Source organism: Camelus dromedarius, chromosome 1, assembly GCF_036321535.1.
Source record: "Camelus dromedarius isolate mCamDro1 chromosome 1, mCamDro1.pat, whole genome shotgun sequence".
Classification (NCBI taxonomy): Eukaryota; Metazoa; Chordata; class Mammalia; order Artiodactyla; family Camelidae; genus Camelus; species Camelus dromedarius.
The window spans coordinates 64,649,331-64,668,190 of record NC_087436.1 but is presented as its reverse complement, the minus strand read 5'-3'; the positions used below and the strand labels follow the sequence as shown (position 1 = coordinate 64,668,190).

General features: G+C 35.1%; 1 protein-coding gene across 14 annotated transcripts in view; it reads right to left on the bottom strand.

The window, feature by feature from the left end:
• Nucleotides 1-18,860, bottom strand: part of ADGRL3 (adhesion G protein-coupled receptor L3) — an 826,419-nt gene that overhangs the window by 183,836 nt on the left and 623,723 nt on the right. For all 14 annotated transcript variants that reach the window (XM_064484960.1, XM_064484967.1, XM_064484927.1 and 11 more), the window contains 2 exons: nucleotides 13,240-13,448; nucleotides 12,367-12,543 (listed from right to left, as the gene is read on the bottom strand). In XM_064484960.1, the coding sequence (XP_064341030.1) occupies nucleotides 12,367-12,543; nucleotides 13,240-13,448 (386 nt within the window). The remainder of the gene's footprint in view (nucleotides 1-12,366; nucleotides 12,544-13,239; nucleotides 13,449-18,860) is intronic.

Below are 18,860 nucleotides of genomic sequence, written 5' to 3'. Positions count from 1 at the left end.
TTTTTGTTTTTATTCAAACTTTGTGCTTTTATGTTTTATACAAATTCCATACAAAGATTATCCTGAATGTGAAAATTCTTCTCACAAGTGAGCCACCATGCTGTAACCTGAATCCCAGCACTTCGCATACTGCCAGATGTGACTTCACAGCTGTTATTTGATAAAGAGCTCTGCTAGGACACTGTCAGTGAATCAGTTTTGAAATATTCCTGCATAACTCTGCAAGTATTTCTCAGAAGGAGCTCAAATCATGAAAGAAAACTATATGAAATTTTGTTTTAACTGCTTTGTTCTCCAGGGGATACTGCTAAAGTAGTGTTGGGTCTCTGATAGCTTAAAATTACTTTTACTAGTGGAGAGTGGAGAGGGTTAGTGCTACCCGGTTCCCTGCACAGAGGGCTATTTGCTCTCTTCTTTGACTCAAAGGAAAGATGCTGTAATTGAGTAACAAGCGCCAACATTCAGCACAGCAGTTTTCCATAATGGCAAAGTATAATACATTCTCAAATGTATGCTAAAGACCTAAAGCACTAAAAAAAAAAAAAAAAAAAAAAGGAAAAAAAGAACAGAAAAAAGAAAAAGAAGAATAATCCAAAAAACTGCCTTTTTTGGTAGTTGCATTATTAGAAATGTATTTAGTGAGGGAGGGTATAGCTCAGTGGTAGCGTGCCTGCTTAGCATGCATGAGATCCTGGGTTCAATCCCCAGTACGCCCATTAAAACAAACAAACAAACAAACCTAATCACCTTCTCTACCCCTCCCCCAAAGAAATGTATCTACTTTACTCAATACCTTTGTAGGCCTTTTAAAAACCCCATTCAGAGTTACTAACAGAAGAACACCAAATGTCAAAACATCAGTACAAAAGGTACATACTGCTCAAACAACAAAACAAAAGGTCTAATGATTAATTAGTAATCACCTTTCAGGTATTATTGTCTAGCTCAGAAAACGTAAACACCAATCACCTTGTATATGCTATACTGTAATCAAATATAACTTACCACTTGAATTTCATCAATAAGATGGAGAAAAAGAACAATGGACACTAAATGCCAGTAAGAGTTGTGATGATAGCCTTCTTTTTAATAGTCTGTTATAACCAAACTTTCAGGAGGCCAACCCACGATAAAAACCAAACCCCTGCGAGAGGACGGCCAACTGAATAAAACTCCTAGGTATAGCTGTAACAATGTGATAATGAATCAAGTATTCCTGTTTTCAAGGTGCCATGTCTGTGATCACTATGTAACTCAATTACCTATGATATAAACATGTGTAACATCATGTGACTTGAGAGCGACTCAATCTTAAGTTTTATTAATATTATATCCCAGCTCTTAGTACTGGGCTTGACACATAAAAAATACTAAATAAATAACTGTGTTTGAATGGTTATAATAATCCTGCTCCACTTAGATCAAATGCTTTAGAGCTGAACCTCTCATGTCGGTATTGCTTTAGTATCTATTTAATCTTTACTGGATTTTATAAAATATCAATGTCAAATATTACATTTCAAAACTGAGCCCCTTATCTTATCCTGTTTCTCTTCCCACACCCCAAAATCTACTCTTCCTTCTGTTTCTTCATTTCAGTAAACAGCAACTTCATTCTTTGAAGTGTTCTGGCCAGGAACGTAAGAGTCATATTGAATTCTCTCTTTCATACACTACTGTTAATCCATCAAGAAATCTTGTAGGGCCTGTCCTCTATCTGAGAGCTATTTGTCACCTCAATTGCACCAAATTAGTTAGAGCTACCTGATTTTCTTCAATAGCCTCCTAATCAATTTCCCTACTTTGACGCTCATTCTCCTTTCCTCTACATTCAACAAGACTGAGAGATTCTTTTTAAATATAAGCCAGAAAATAAGACTCACTGATGGAAGTATCCAATGTCTCCCATCTCAATGAAAGTAAAAACCAAAGTCTTTACAAAGGTCTAACATGCGCACTCCTGTGGAAGCACTTCCTATTCTCCCCCTCATTCAGTTCACTCTGCCCCAGTTGGCCTCCTCTGGTCTTTGAATATGTCAAGCACATTCCAGCCTCAGAGGCTTTGTGCTTGATATTCCCTCAGTCTGGAATACTCTTCCAAAAGATAGCTGCGTGGCTTACTTTCCACCCAACTTCAGTACTTCATTCAAATGTCACCCTCTTACAGAGTTTTTCTGAATCACTCTATCTAAAATTGCAAATGTCATTTACTCTTTCTGACTCTCTATTACTTTTCCTGAATTATTTTTCTCTTTAACATTTACCCAGACTATATATTTTATTAATACTTTTTGTTTATTGTCTGTGACCCCTATCAGAAAGTACATTCCAAGAGAATAAGTTGTTTCATCTCTTCTGATCACCAATGTACCCCTGGGTCCTAGAAAGCTGTCTATCATAGAGTGGATGTACAATTAAGGTGTCGACTGAATCTCTCTTTAATTACTGTGAATTATAAAATGGATTTAGATTATAAACAAAAAGTTGTATCATGCTGCCCACCTCAATCTTTGGGACTCTTTGGTTCATAAATCACCTGCTCTAAAGTCTTGAGTAAAAGATAAAGAAAATTAGAGATGGAGACTGCGAAGGTTGCTATACCACAATGTCTTAAATATGTTGAAACAGCAGATGTCAAACAATTACGACAATGGAGGTAAAACTATGCAGAGGAGTAAGAGGACTGTAGTAAGTCTCAGAGTCTAAAGATGTGGCTTTACCCTTGTCACTCCAAATTTGTAATTGTCACCTTGAACAAACCACTTACCCTTCTGAGTATCAGAAACTTCATATACATAGAGATAAAATAACTGTGGCTTCAGATTATTGTGATGAATAATTAAGACAATATATGTGAAACTATGAAAGTCAATGTTTCTTTGTTATTGGCTACTTTAACCTAAAAACATTTATGGATTTTTTTCATGTTTAAGAACAGACTTCATTTAAATACTCAGAAGTCTGTATGAATGTTACAGGGTTGATTAGAAAAATAATGACTGCAACAAAAATAAAAAAAAAATGTTATTTTAACCAGGGACACCAAACATTATTCCAAGCAACTAATGAATTACCTAATTTTGCTTTATAACATAGTCAGCTTAGTTTACACTATTAATAATATTTGTGTTATTGATAAATTAAGGCCACAATATGCCCATAGCATCTGAAGGGGGCAGATTTCAACTTTAGAATCTGAATTCTACCTTCATTATTGTATAATTGTGATTATGACATTTAAATAATAAAACACAGAGGGACTCAATTTCACCTATATATTCTTCCTTAAGTTGTAACAAAAAGACAAATCATGTACGAAAGATATATAAATATATTTATATATATTTCTTTATTCATATATACTCATATATAAATATATATTTACTAAATTATACAGATTTATATTCATACATTTATATATTTATTATATTTATATATATTAATTTTCCCATTGTGTGTACCATAAACTATTTGTTATCAAGAATGCTTGAAAAACTCACCAAAAGTAAAAAATAAACAAAAGTATCAAAAACTTCAAGGAAATTAATTTCTTAAGAGAACATGGGGAGCTGTGAGAGAAAAATCTGGAAGCAGAATGACAGAATGATTCCTCAGAATATACTTTCAAGAAATTCACTGATTCTGTCCACTCTAGAAAGAAATTTTTATGAAATCAATAATTGTTTTTTGGGCTTTCTATAAAAATTATATTCATATATGAAATGCCAGCTATTAGAAAGTTCCTAATTTTTCCTTTTATTTCTACCTCAATAAATCTGTTTTGTCCTATCAATGTGGGGGTCACCGAGTAATTCAAATACCACAAAAGGGAAGCGTACTACACTGAAGGAAAAAAGATGGCTTAAGCAATGATGTTTTGTGAAAGTCATTCTGTCAATATAAAACTCTCAAATATACCAATAGGTACATTTAATGAAACTAGGTCCAAATTCATGGAATAGGGAAATGTGACTTTTGCCCTATGATTTAAAAACAGCTCAATAAGACCTTTATGGAAATCTTGATATTTCTAACTTTATTGTTCAAAAAGCAAGTCAGCAAACAAGATGGAGAAATAGATTTTGAAATTTTTTTCATTTTAATTGTGTAAGTGCTTCCAGATGGGACACAAACTTTACGAATTAATTTTGAACCCCTCTGATGTTTTTTCTCTTTTTTATATTTTCAGACTGTTGCATTTTCCAGACACTGCTTGAACAATCATCCTGTAATAATTATTAACTGTAGGTCAGTAGTTTTCAAGAACCTGTTTTACTTTCTGTATAAAAATGTACTATTTTAATGTTGAATCAGATTAGTTAAAGGCATAATGATATGATTTTTAAATTGCCTCTTAAACATATCTTGTTCTGAAATACTTGTAACATAGTTAAAATGAGTTTTTTTTTTCTTTTTTGCAAATGTAGGAGCACTTGCTTTGGTACTAATGTATCGCATCGGCATAAGGCATTGCTTTCACTCATGGATTTCACTGAAGCCAGTAGGGTAATGAAAGGCCTATTTTCTGATAAATGTGGTAAGAACTCTGTGAAATAAGCTCCTCACATTGCTCTAACAGATCATCAAACACAAAGGTCACCCCACAAATGCTTGGAAAAATAAAGGGCTCAATGGTCTGAGGAAATCAGGATTTCCTTTGCAGAATAGAGTAAAGGTCAAAGTTGAGTAACACAGTAAGAACGATATAACTGCATTTCTTACAATTTTTATAGTAAATTAGCCAAAAAAAAAACCCTCAGCAATAATTTTCAAATTTGTATCAAACTGAAAAAAACCCAAATATTTTCAGGCTTTAATGGCTAAGACACTGGCAAGTAACAGCACACAAAAATAATCATAGCCAACTGTCCTTTGGATTCAATAGAACTTGTTCAGAAAATCTCTTTGGTTTCAGAAGCACAGCATATATACTCTTATTTGAAATGTTCTTACTTTGAATTAAGAAAAATAAATCTCATCATATTTGGTGAACCAGATCCACAACTACCTTAATGAAGTAAACAAAATGAAATTGTAGGAAATGCGGAAATTAAGTCTCTCATAAGTAGTTGAGAGTTAAATGCAGATATAAGTTTAAAAAAAGTAGATTAAAGTTGATAAACAAAAAGGAATTATTGACCAATTAGAAGTTTTTTAAGTAAATGAAATAATCATGCAGTATAAGAAAAAAGACTTTAGGAGTGTCTGGAGTGAGGGTAGGAAATGGGAAATGAAGCTAGGTAGACAGAAAATTTCGTCCTTAGTGTCTCTGAGTTAAGTATAGTGATGAAGATGGTGACGATGATGATGATGATAGCTAAGACATAACTTTTAAAATGTCAGATTCTATTAGAAGTGCTTATTTAGTTTATTAGGGTAGTCACTTAGTCCTATAAAACACTAAGATATGGTACTATTATTATCTCCAATTTACAAATGAAGAAACTGAAGCACAGAAAATAAGTAATTTATGTCAAATCGTTCAACTAGTATGCAGTAGAGATGATAGGATTAGTGGTAGGGTGACCAACTGTCTAGGTTTGCTCAGGAGTGTCCTAATTTTAGCACTAAATTTTTGCATCCTGGAAAAGTCCTCTCCAAGACACGAAAAATTCCAGAGACCAGAGATAGGTTCAGAATTCCAAAATCCATATGACAAGCTAGAAATAGAGGCTGGAAGCAACACTGTTTTTAGCATCAAATGTCTGTTGTACTGATTATCTACCTTCCTTAGTGACTCCCGCTGTTCTTTCCCCTGACTACTGTTTTGGCAACCATGATTTGCAGTTCCCAGTGGAGGATCATCCATTATTGCATCACTCTGAGTGATGAAACTTAAGTATGCAACTTCAGTGCCTTGTGATCCTGAGTTCCTCTTTGACTTTGGATTAACTGTTATACTTTGTATCAAAATTGGGCTAATTTAATTTTTAACCCTGCGAATATTGTGACAATTTTTTTAAAGTGTTCACTGATGAAACTGAGAACAAATGTAATATAGTAACATGACAATACTGAAAGAGAAGGCTAAACAACTGTGTCATTTTAAAGTTACATGAAAGGACACATGAAATTAGATTAGAGAGCCAAAAGAGAACACACTGGACAAAATGAAGAAATGAATTTGGGACAAGCATGAGAGAAAAGATTGTGTGAATGTGCATATGGAGGCTGAATCTCACAAATCTAGGATGACACATAAGTTTTTGTAAGATAAAAAGATTTCTTTTTTTGGTTAATTTCCCCTCAAAAGGCACCAGTATTGAGTTGAAATTAATGGTCATGGAATAAGTTTGAATATTCCACAAGAATTAACATGCCTTACAGTTTTATTCCCTTGATTTACCTATGCACCTGAGTAAAGTTAATTTTCTTGATTCAGAAGATGCAACTCAAATGTCCTGTGTGTAAACAAAAGGGGAAATTTTGATAACCAATGTTTTTTCTTTATAGTGTAGGCTCTTTATAGCATAGAACTGATTCTCTCAGATCTTACTTTCACATCATGCTTTCCACAGTGTATCAAGTGATGTGTTGAACAATACCAAAGAAATAATGTTTCCCCAACTCTTATGTATTTTGATATGAAAAATGAAGCTTCAAATCATCTTCTTGATTTCCATAAAGATTTTTACGAAACTTCAGAAAAGACAAAAGACTGTTTTGACATCTTGTCCAGATAAAGTAGACTTTGCTCATCTATCTGCGTATTTGACAGTGCAAATGTAACTTACGGAAAGTTACATTCAGCTTATAAACTTACAAAAGAAAATGAGCAGTTCTTACCTACGAAATGTCCTGTATACCTTGTAGACAGGGCTGCTAAAAACGGATGTGATTTGCTTACCTATGATAATGAAGTTTCATAATGAAATTATGAGGTCCTTTTCAGTTTCCTCAAAATGCGTAGAAATACTTAATGAGCCTTTTAACTTTCTAGAAATGGAAAGAGACAGTCTCCCAAGACATGTGCCTTGAAGATGGCTAGCACTGGAGCTGGCCATAGGCAAGATATTCAAATACTGACCTTCTGTAAAATCATTATTTCCAAAGTGTGAGACAAAAAAATGTCTTCCTCTAATTTTGAAATTATGACAGATGAGAATGGAGAAAAAGATCACAGTAAAACACATTTATATGTTTCTCCAAATCTGTCCGATGAACTCTGAAGAGGCTACAGGGGCATAATCACTTACTACATACCAAGTCTATTTTTTGATCTGGTTCTGCTGTTTCCCAGTTGGCTCTCTAAGAAGTTGATCACCCTAACCTAGCAAATACTCTGTGCTCTTAATATCACTAACAGTGGAGAGGACCACAGATCCTCTCCTAAATTTTCTTTGTTGACCCACTTATACTAAGCTCCTAAGAAATAAACAGAGCTAGGCTTTCATGGGTGAAAATTTCTTGACTATCCTTTGAATACAACGATTAAACTCAGTGGTTTTGTTAAAATATAATTTACTAAGGATCATTCAGCAAACTTCCTGAGTCTCAGACAAAATAGGTAACTTCTCCTAATACTGTTTTCATTAACACGCACAATTTCTGAAAGCACTTCTAAAGGAGTTAGTTCATGTGGGGAACAGGGTAGAGGAGCTGACATATGACGAAAGGGAACCACAGAAATGTCAGAAATGAATTACCTAGATATGTTTATTGTTGTCATTTATATATTATTCTCCTACAGCCATTTCCTTTGACATGTAAGAAAAGATACATTTAGCACAATGAGAAAGAAAAGTTAAAATAGAGACAAATTGAATTAGGCTTAACAAAGAAAGTAAGTTTGCATAACTAGATTATAAAAAGCAAGTAAACAAAAACTACACCAAGCCAAAAACACCTAATAAAATTTGGCACATCCTAACGGTATTTGCTGGCTGCCTACTATGTGTCACGTACTGAATAAGACAGAATGGAAATACAAATATGTAACCTCATGTACACAAGCATGTACATCCCATTTTTACTCCATTATTCCATTATCATTTGGTTTTCTTAGCTAAAACAATTTCAGGAAACAGAAAAAGAGGATGGTTATTAGGATTTCTTTTTTCCATTCTCGTGAGTAAATTTATTGCATTTAAACAGAGGAGGGGTTTTCTACATAATAACCTTGTAGACAATTATCTCACAGCCTCGACTCAATAACTTGAGCTAACATTGATTTTTTACAAAATTAATATCTTAAAAGTTCCATGATCGGATTTTTAAATCAGCAAGTAACCAACCATAGAAGATCTTTAAACTGTAATGCTCACACCGTAAGGATATACGAAGTAAACCGGCAATCCCTTGAATTCTCTATAACAAGGTAGGAAAAGTGGTTTAGTTCAGCCATATTTTTGCTCACATGCTTTTAAAATCTTATATACAAGTTGACCTTATTGCCTAGCTTAGAAAGCCATATAAATAACGGCTTGGAAAATCCTAGCCTAATTCCTTCAGAGCCCAGTAGTTCTCTAGCTCTATTACTTTATTTACTGGACACAGTGGAATGAAATAGAGGAAACAAGAAAAGCAACCACAGAATAGTCTGAATGTTTAAAAAAAAAAAGGATAAAATTTTGTGATCCAAAACAAATAGAGTACAGTTAGTAAACACATCAACTAGTTCCTACTAAGAGCATTATAAGCAGTGGAGGATATTTTTAGGACGTTTTAAATCAACACTAAATTAAAGAAGAAATACAATGATATTAAATAGCAAAATAATGCCTATATGTGGACTGGGGTAAAGCTGGAGTGGGGGCAGTAGGATACACTAAGGTAAAAAAGAAAAGAAGGAGAGAAGGAGAGATGAAAGCATCAAACTATGGAAAGCGAAAGCTTTTAAAGATAATAAAAATCAATGTCAAATTGAACAGACAGGATAGAGTAGGGAGATTAAAAAAAAAATTATCTCCCCAAGAATCATAATTTGAGTAGAGGAAAAAGCTATAGGTGATATAAGTTGTCAGACTGTTTTCTAAAGCATTTGTTACTATGCTCTACAAAACCACAGTAGAAATGTTAATTAGCCAATGAGTTTGAAACTTATGATCCTGTAAACTAAAATACTCCTCCTACAAAGGGTGTTTACAAAGAGAATTAAGGTAAGAGAAGAAACGGACGTTTGAATTTAGTGTATTTAACACTCTAATGAACAACAGACAAATAAACCTGCAGGTAATTCCATAATAAAAAGGCTTAAAAATGACATTAATACTACCAGTTTGGTATAAAATTACATTATGTGAATTTCTGTAATGATTGCTTTTGTATCTAAAAGAGAAGACAATCGAATGTTTCCTTAGACAAGAGAAGCAGAGAAAATGCAGGAGTCAACCAGAGGTGTTGCCACCTTGGAGCATCCCTTTCCTTCTTTTCTCTGCCTAAACTGACCTAGCTATGAAACCTTTGTTGGCACCCCATTCAAAAATCAATCCTAAGACTTCTCTCTGTTGATAAACTATAAAGTCACAGAGGCCAGGGATTGTTTTGCCTTTCCGCCCGCAGTATTTTGTGGGGGTGGAATAATCTGAAATGTTAGGGGGGACAGGGAAAGCCTCTTTGAGAAGGTGACAGTGGAACAAAGACTTGAAGGAGATGAGAAATTTGACCACGTGGCTATCTGGGGGGCTAGAGAAGGGAGACTTTCAGGCCTAACCAGAGCACACCAGGTGTTTGTGGAAAGGCAAGGAGGCCGGCATGGCTGAAGCCAAGTGAGCAAGAAGTAGTGAGAGGAGGTCAAGAGCTGCTGAAGAGGCCAGGATTGGGGATTTTGCTCTTACTGAGATAAGAAGTCTTTCAGGTTGGATCAAAGGTATGAAGTACTTGATTTACATTTTAAAGAGATTACGGAACTGCTTCTTAAGAATGAATCAGAGGAGTGACTCACATTTTAACAGTATCCCTGTGGCAATTATGCTGAGGATAAACTTAGGAAGGACAAGAAGGAAAGCAGGGAGACCGATTAAAGGGCTATAACAAAAGGGCAGAAGAGAGATGACAGGGGCTTGAATTCAGGTGGTAGCGATGAAGATGCTAAATTGTCAGATGCTGGATCTGGTAGGATGTGCTTATAGAATTGAGTGACAGGAAACAAGTCAAAGATAGTGTATGGTTTAGGGCTGGACTACCTGCAAGGCCAGGGGAACCATCTACTCAGAAGGAAAGACTCAGGAGAATACGGGAAGTGTAGTTTTAGATTTGTGAGACTTATTAGAAGCCAGCTGTGGCATCTAGGAGCCTGGAGGTAAGACATGAACAGAGAAATGTGGGAATCATGAGACGATGTTTAGAGTCATTTGACTATATGAGATCACATACAGAGAAAGAATGGATGGTGTCTAGACTACATCTAGGATTACACTCAGGGCCAGAGCAACAATGAGAGATTGTGGAAATGAGGAGGAATCAGCAAAGGAAGTGAAAAAGGACCAGCTGCTGAGGAAGGAAAGAAGCAAGAGAGAATGGTGTACTCCAAGGAAAAGTGAAGAAATGTGGCAAGAATGTGGTTGATGCACATTTTCCACGAGTTACCTTGTTAAATATACCCTACTCATTCTTCAGAGCAGGACCCTTTTTTGCTAAACCCTCTCTGAGCAGTTTTGTCTTAGATCAATGACCCTCCTCTGTGTCCCTATATCACAGTGTAGGCCTCAGTTATAAGAATCATCACAATTATGACTGCAGTTCCCTTCTCTGCCCTCTCCTTGCCCTTAGAAATGTGAGTCCATGAGGACCAGAAGCTTCACCAGAATGCTGGAATCTGTGATACCTCTGGCAGAGGGTTTTCTTGTGGAGTTAGAAAGTGATAACTAGCAAACATAAGTATCTGTTACAACTGGCCATTGTACATCTCACTGTGCATGAATAAATTAGCATTCTGTTCTAGATACTAGTCTAATGTAAGTTTGGTTAGTGTGTTTCTTTTTGAACTTCCAGGGATGATCACTCTGCTTGTTTTCCATATTTCCAGTGCCAAAATCATGTTGTGCAATCAAAATGGGACTGACTCAGGCAGCTGCAAGAGACTGTGATACAAGAAATCCAGGGCATACTTACTCTGTGACTGACTGCTGAAGGAAAACATTGATTTCCATCTATTTTATCTCTTGTTGACACACAATAATGGTCACAGTCAAGATTCTTGTGTAATGGACTGGGGAGAGGCTGTTAAGCATAGAACTGAGCGAAAAATTACATTTTGTTGTTGCTTGAAATATGATCCATTTCTCTATGTTTGAATTTATCGCCTAAGCTGAAAGATAGAATCCTGGAGCCATACTAACACATTCCAGGTTTAAATGTAACATTTGTTAGTACAGACAATCTTGCTAAGCTCGATCAGTTTGTGAAGCTCTGATCGAATAGCGTTTGTACTCCTTTAAAGACCAAAATTTGACTGTGTTGACACAGCTAAGGTAATTTACTCCTAAGCTGCTAACTGGGTGTGGAAATGTGGTCTTCCTCTGGGATACCTGTATCATCTCTAAACTCAACTGTGTCAAAGAAAATTCTGGATGAAATTACTGATCAATGACACCAGGTAGATAAAACTTTTACCACAGTTTTCATGTTTTAAAATGTACTGGATAGTGATACTTCCTCTATTTTTATTGACATCAGAAGATAAGAAGAGAATTCACAAGTATACAATTTCTTGTAACTAACCCATCTATCAATCTATATAGCCAAGTTAATAAGCCCCTTGTATTTTTATGTCCTAAATATATCAGAAATCTAAATCCTTTTCCTGCCTTCTATGACAAAGCAGTCACACTGGAAAGAGACTGGTGAAGTCACATTAGTCACACTTGATTTTGGAAACAATCTATCACCTGGATTTTTCCTTAGAATAGTGCCTTCTTGAATGGAAAGAACCATTATATTATGTTAAAATTTGCCAAGCTCTAGGTATTACCATGCTCTGTGTTTTGTGCTTAATGGCTATTTCCCCAAGACTCATTTTGAGAGCATTTAATCCCATGCAAGCTCCTTAGTCTTCAGCCTACCAGATCCCAGATTCCTAACCCCATCACACTGGCCTTTGGTGCTGGGGTCCTATCTTGCCCTGCTCATAAGGATATGGTCATTTATTTGGACATTTATATGGACATTTATTCATACAAAGTAAAAGCAGGGAAGATAGGGGAAGCTTTATTAGCAAAATTTTACTTTAAAAGCAAATTTCAATTTTATAAACTGTATTGAAAATAGAAAAAAAGAGTTCCTTGCCTCATCCAGGAGGATAGGAGTTGAACACCAGAGTGTTCTTGACTAGAATTATGTCTCAAGTTAGACAGAGAGTTAGGACTTTATACAGTTAGTGTCTTAACTGTATGCTAAGACATTTTTATTTTGTGGTATATATCTTACCTTAACTTCCACATGTGCCATCAGTACTGCAAAATTGGTTAGGTGGTTACAAGAGCACGTAGTGTGTGTCTTATTTGTTGTCAGGAGCCGACAGCCTTGGGTTGACCAATAACCTGTCATTGTGCGCTTGGAATAGCTCCAAAATGAACAGTTAGGATTGAAATTTTCCTCGGACTGCTGCAGGAAAAAGACATCAATAAAGCCAATAACTACCTTATGATCACGTATATTAGGTAGGCATTTTCTTTACATTGAACACAAGTTCATACTATGTTCCAATTTTTGTGGCGATGTCTACTAGTGTTTTCATATTAAGTGGAGCTCATCAAATCTAAGCAAATTTGAATATATGCTGTTGTTTACCCCTCTTGATTAGAGGTGAATTCATTTTTTTAAAAAATTAATATTGAAAGAATACTAGTATCAATGTCTCAGAGTCATATCAATTAATTTATACTGCAAAGTAAAGAATTATTCTATATAATCAACTTCTGAAAGGATGGTTTTAAAAATCTCTGTTCAATTTACAATACAATCTTTGCATAAACACAAAAATATAACTACACACAAAGACATAATTACTTGTAATATCAGATGTGAAGCCATGTCCATTTCCACTAAACATATTGCTCGCTATTTTTAATTATAGAGAAACATTTATAGATCCATAAATGTTTTTACTTTAAGTATATATGTATACAAGAATTACTCTCCTTCCTTACTGTGGAAAAAAAATCACTAATAATTTTTTAAATAATGAATTACTATATCAAATAATAAGGAAAAAAGAAAAGAAAATTCAGACACTTCATGCTTATGTTATAACAAATATAGATAATGTGGACAACAAAACTTTAAATGTCATTTTCTTACCTTGATATGTTTAACAGTGAACACCACAGGATCAGCCAAATAAACCTTATTACTAAACTCTTTGTTTATTGCTGCTGTAATAACCGGGGAATTGACAATAACAGAATGATTGGTGGACATAGCCTCTGTTCCCAACTTCATGCTGGCATTCTCCGTGGACAAATAAGGACCCAAGTTGTTATACAGGACAAAGGCCACTCTGATCTCTCCTAAAATAAGTACATGTAAATTGGGAAGAAATTGATTAGCTTGTATATTCTACTTAAATTAGATAGTTCTAATTAGGTTGTAATCAAATCTATATATAATACATATATATTTTCACAACAAAATTCAAACATTCATTTCAATCAAACTGCCAAGTCATTCATGAGGAAAGAAAAGTCAAATGATGCTGAAACAATGATATATCAGTATTTAAAAAATGAACCTCAATCCCTATTTCACTCCATATTTAGAACTTAATTCAGGATGGATCACAGACCTAAACATAGAAATTAGAACCACAGAGCCTCTGGAACAAAGTATAGAATATCTTTGTGATCTTGGGAAAGGCAACAATGCCTCGGGCAGGACCCAAAAAACACTAACCATAAAAGAAAAAAAAGGTAAACTGAACTTTATCAAAATTGAAAATTTGTGTCTATCAAAATGTAGCATTAAGAAAATGCATAGGCAAGCCACAGACTAGGAAATATATATATGCATATGACTCATGTAAAGCATTTCTGCTACTCAACAGTAAAATAATAAACACACCAAAATGACAAAAGACATAAACACAGACTTTAAAAACAGATATACAAAAAGCTAAAGACACATGAAAAATGATCAGATCATTAGAATTAGGCAAATTAAAAATTAAAATCATACTGAGATACTATTACATACCCACTAGGAAGCCTAAAATCTACACTACGAAAGATAAGCCACACTAATGTTGGTAAGAATGTGGAACAAATGGAACTCTGTATATTGCTGGTGGGAATGTGAAATGGTTCAACTCTTCGGAAACATGTTCGACAATTTCTTATAAAGTTAAACATATTACCCTTCCTAGACACATGAAAACAGACATCCACAAGAAAAAAGTCGTATAAAAGTGTTTATAACATCCTTATTCATTTCAGCCCCAAACTGGAAACAACTCAAAAAAATCTATCAATAGGTGAATAAATAAATTATGGCTTACTAAGATAATAGAATTACTATACATTGATAAAGAACAAACTGACAGATGAAGCATAATGACTGAATCCCAAAAATAATATGCTGAGCTAAAGAATACAGACATAAAAGTACATACGGTATGATTCCAGTTACATAAAGTCTAAGAACAGGTACAATTTATCTACAGAAATAGTAACGGGAAGAGCGTAGTTTAATCAGGTGGGGAGAGGGGGTGAGAAGACTGGAAAGAGGCACTGGGACATCTTCTGTGTAATAGAAGAGATTTTTACCTTGTTTTATGCGATGTCATAGAGGAATGTACAACTGTCAGATTTATCAAGCTAAACACTTAAGGAATGTGCATATCATTGTATGTAAATTATATTGCAATTGCAATTAAAATAAAACAAAGATTCAAAATCTTTATCTGTCTTAAAACTCAATTATCCTGTTTTTTTAAAGTCACTGTCTCCATACATCCTTCTAGCTTATTTTTCCCCTTATGACAATCTCTTACATGAAATCCTCTGAAAAATTAACTTTCTTTTAGCATGTTTTTAAAAAAAATTTTTATCATTTCCTTCCTTAAAATAAATCAAGCCCTATGTTTTACTTTCAGTATAAATTCATTTCGGTTCACCAAGAGATAGGCGCTGCCTTGACCACAGTGGTAACTAAGATGAGGAACTCCCAATCCTTGTCCTTGAAGCTTAGAGCCAAGTGGGAATAAAGACAAAAAATTTTAATACATTTTTTGAGGAAGGAGGGAGCTGTCCAATGTCTAAATTGTGCTCCCACACGTGGGAAATTCCCTACTGGTAGGGATTTATAGACACAAAATAGACATATACTTGCTTTCCTAGACTGCCTTGCAAAGAGGTTGCTCTGGGCACCTCAGTTAGATGCACCCAGCTGGATGCACTGGCCTCAGATTTCGGATGAGGAGCTAGTGACACAAGAAAGCAGGAGGTGGTGCAGCAGCAGCAGCAGCAGCAGCAGCAGCAGCAGCAGCAGCAGCAGCAGCAGCAGCAGCCTTCCCTCGTGGCAGCAGTGACACCTCAGAGCACTGATTCTGCGCGATGATACAGGCTGCTGTCAGCCTCCTTGCGCTCATACATTTTCTGGGCCTGGTTCTACAGCCTGCTCAGTGATTCTATAAGATATCTACTATCCTTTCAGGAATCCAGCAAAGAGATTATGGTAAGAGCTACATAAAGGAAAAGGGCATTCTTAAACTTCTATTTCACATCTATTAACATAGCACTGAGCAAACAATAGTAATTCATGAAATGCTTCTTGACTGTTAGAACATGGCGTTTAATTTTAGTTCTTTCTCTCTAGATTTAATACAAAAAAGCTGATTTTTGGAAGGCTAAACATAGGAATGACTATATTTTTCTTACTGACAGTAACAACTTTCATTTTAATTAGTTTATAATTGTCTGATAATTCATACCAATTTCCCCTGTGGGATGGTGTCATATCATCCCACCTTGTTTTACCAGTGCAATTGGTCACATGTGATTGTTACAGAGTCTTCACTCCAAAATTCATGCTTAAGTGTGACCTAACACATACACACACTACATTAATTTAGTAAATAAAATGAGCACAAACGTAATATGACTAATATAGACATATTTCAATGTTCATTAGCTTTGTATTTGAAGTTCATAGATTTATTTGATAAACCCTTAGTGATTGCATCCACGTGTCAGGCACGAGGGTTATATCAGTGAACTAATTAGAAACGACCCTTGCTTTCATAGAGATCACCTCCCAGAGAAAGAGTTAGACAATAAGCAGGCAACTTAAAAGTAATAATAATAAAAATATAATTTTATTTCATTTTTTTAACATTTTTTATTGATTTATAATCATTTTACAATGTTGTGTCAAATTCCAGTGTAATGCACAATTTTTCAGTTATACATGAACATATATATATTCATTGTCACATTTTTTTTCGCTGTGAGCTGCCATAAGATCTTGTGTATATTTCCCTGTGCTATACAGTATAATCTTGTTTATCTATTCTACATTTTTGAAATCCTGTCTATCCCTTACCACCCTCCGCCCCCTTGGCAACCACAAGTTTGTATTCTATGTCTATGATTCTGTTTCTGTTTTGTATTTATGCTTTGTTTGTTTGTTTGTTTTAGATTCCACATATGAGTGATCTCATATGGTATTTTTCTTTCTCTTTCTGGCTTACTTCACTTAGAATGACATTCTCCAGGAGCATCCATGTTGCTGCAAATGGCGTATGTTGTCGGTTTTTATGGCTGAGTAGTATTCCATTGTATAAATATGCCACCTCTTCTTTATCCAGTCATCTGTTGATGGACATTTAGGCTGTCTCCATGTCTTGACTATTGTAAATAGTGCTGCTATGAACATTGGGGTGCAGGTGTCATTTTGAAGTAGGGTTCCTTCTGGATATATGCCCAGGAGTGGGATTCCTGGGTCATACGGTAAGTCTATTCCTACTAGTCTTTTGAGGAATCTCCATATTGTTTTCCACAGTGGCTGCACCAAACTGCATTCCCACCAGCAGTGTAGGAGGGTTCCCCTTTCACCACAGCCTCTCCAGCATTTGTCATTTGTGGATTTTTGAATGACGGCCATTCTGACTGCTGTGAGGTGATATCTCATTGTAGTTTTTGACTTGCATTTCCCTGATAATTAGTGATATTGAGCATTTTTTCATGTGCCTATTGATCATTTGTATGTCTTCCTTGGAGAATCGCTTGTTTAGGTCTTTTGCCCATTTTTGGATTGGGTTGTTTGCTTTTTTCTTATTAAGTCGTATGAGCTGCTTATATATTCTGGAGATCAAGCCTTTGTTGGTTTCATTTGCAAAAATTTTCTCCCATTCCGTAGGTTTTCTTCTTGTTTTATTTCTGGTTTCCTTTGCTGTGCAGAAGCTTGTCAGTTTCACTAGGTCCCATTTGTTTCTTCTTGGTTTTATTTCTATTGCTTGAGTAGACTGTTCTAGGAGAACATTTTTGAGATGTATGTCAGATAATGTTTTGCCTATGTTTTCTTCTAGGAGGTTTATTGTATCTTGTCTTATGTTTAAGTCTTTGATCAATTTTGAGTTTATTTTTGTGTATGGTGTAAGGGAGTGTTCTAGATTCATTGCTTTACATGCTGCTATCCAGTTTTTCCAACACCATTTGCTCATGAGACTGTCTTTATTCCATTGTATATTCTTGCCTCCTTTGTCGAAGATTAGTTGATCAAAAGTTTGCGGGTTCATTTCTGGGCTCTCTATTCTGTTTCATTGGTCTATATGTCTGTTTTTCTACCAATACCATATTGCCTTGATGACTGTGGCTCTATAGTATTGTCTGAAGTCTGGGAGAGTTATTCCTCCAGCCTCTTTCTCTTCAGTAATGCCTTGGCAATTCTAGGTCTTTGATGGTTCCATATAAATTTTATTATGATTTTTTCTAGTTCTGTGAAGTATGTCCTGGGTAATTTGATAGGGATTGCATAAATCTGTAGATTGCCTTGGGCAGTGTGACCATTTTAACAATATTGATTCTTCCAATCCAAGAGCATGGGATATCTTTCCATTTTTTAAAATCTTCTTTAATTTCCTTCATCAATGGTTTATAGTTTTCTGTATATAATTCTTTCACCTCCTTGGTTAGATTTATTCCTATGTATTTTATTACTTTGGGTGCTATTTTAAAGGGGATTGTTTCTTTACTTTCTTTTTCTGTTGATTCATTGTTAGTGTAAAGAAATGCAACTGATTTTTGAACGTTAATCTTATAACCTGCTATCTTGCTGAATTCTTTGATCAGCTCTAGTAGTTTTTGTGTGGACCTTTTAGGGTTTTCTATATATAGTAACATGTCATCGGCATATAGTGACACTTTTGCCTTTTCTTTTCCAATTTGGATCCCTTTTATTTCTCTCTCTTGCCTGATTGCTGTGGCTAGGACTTCCAAGGCTATGTTGAATAGGAGTGGTGATAGCGGGCATCCTTGTCTTGGCCCAGATTTTAGTGGGAAGCTTTTGAGTTTTTCACCATTGAGTACTATGCTGGCTGTAGGTTTGTCATATATAGCTTTTATGATGTTGAGATATGTTCCTTCTATACCCACTTTGGTGAGAGTTTTTATCATAAACGGGTGTTGAATTTTATCAAATGCTTTTTCTGCATCTATTGAGATGATCATGTGGTTTTTGTCCTTTCTCTTGTTGATATGATGTATTACATTGATTGATTTGCCTATGTTGAACCATGCTTGTGTCCCTGGGATGAACCCCACTTGGTCATGATGTATAATCTTTTTTATGTGTTGTTGGATTCTATTTGCTAATATTTTGGTGAGGATTTTGGTGTCTACGTTCATCAGTGATATTGGCCTATAATTCTCTTTTTTGGTAGTGTCTTTGCCTGGTTTTGGTATCAGGGTGATGGTGGCTTCATAGAA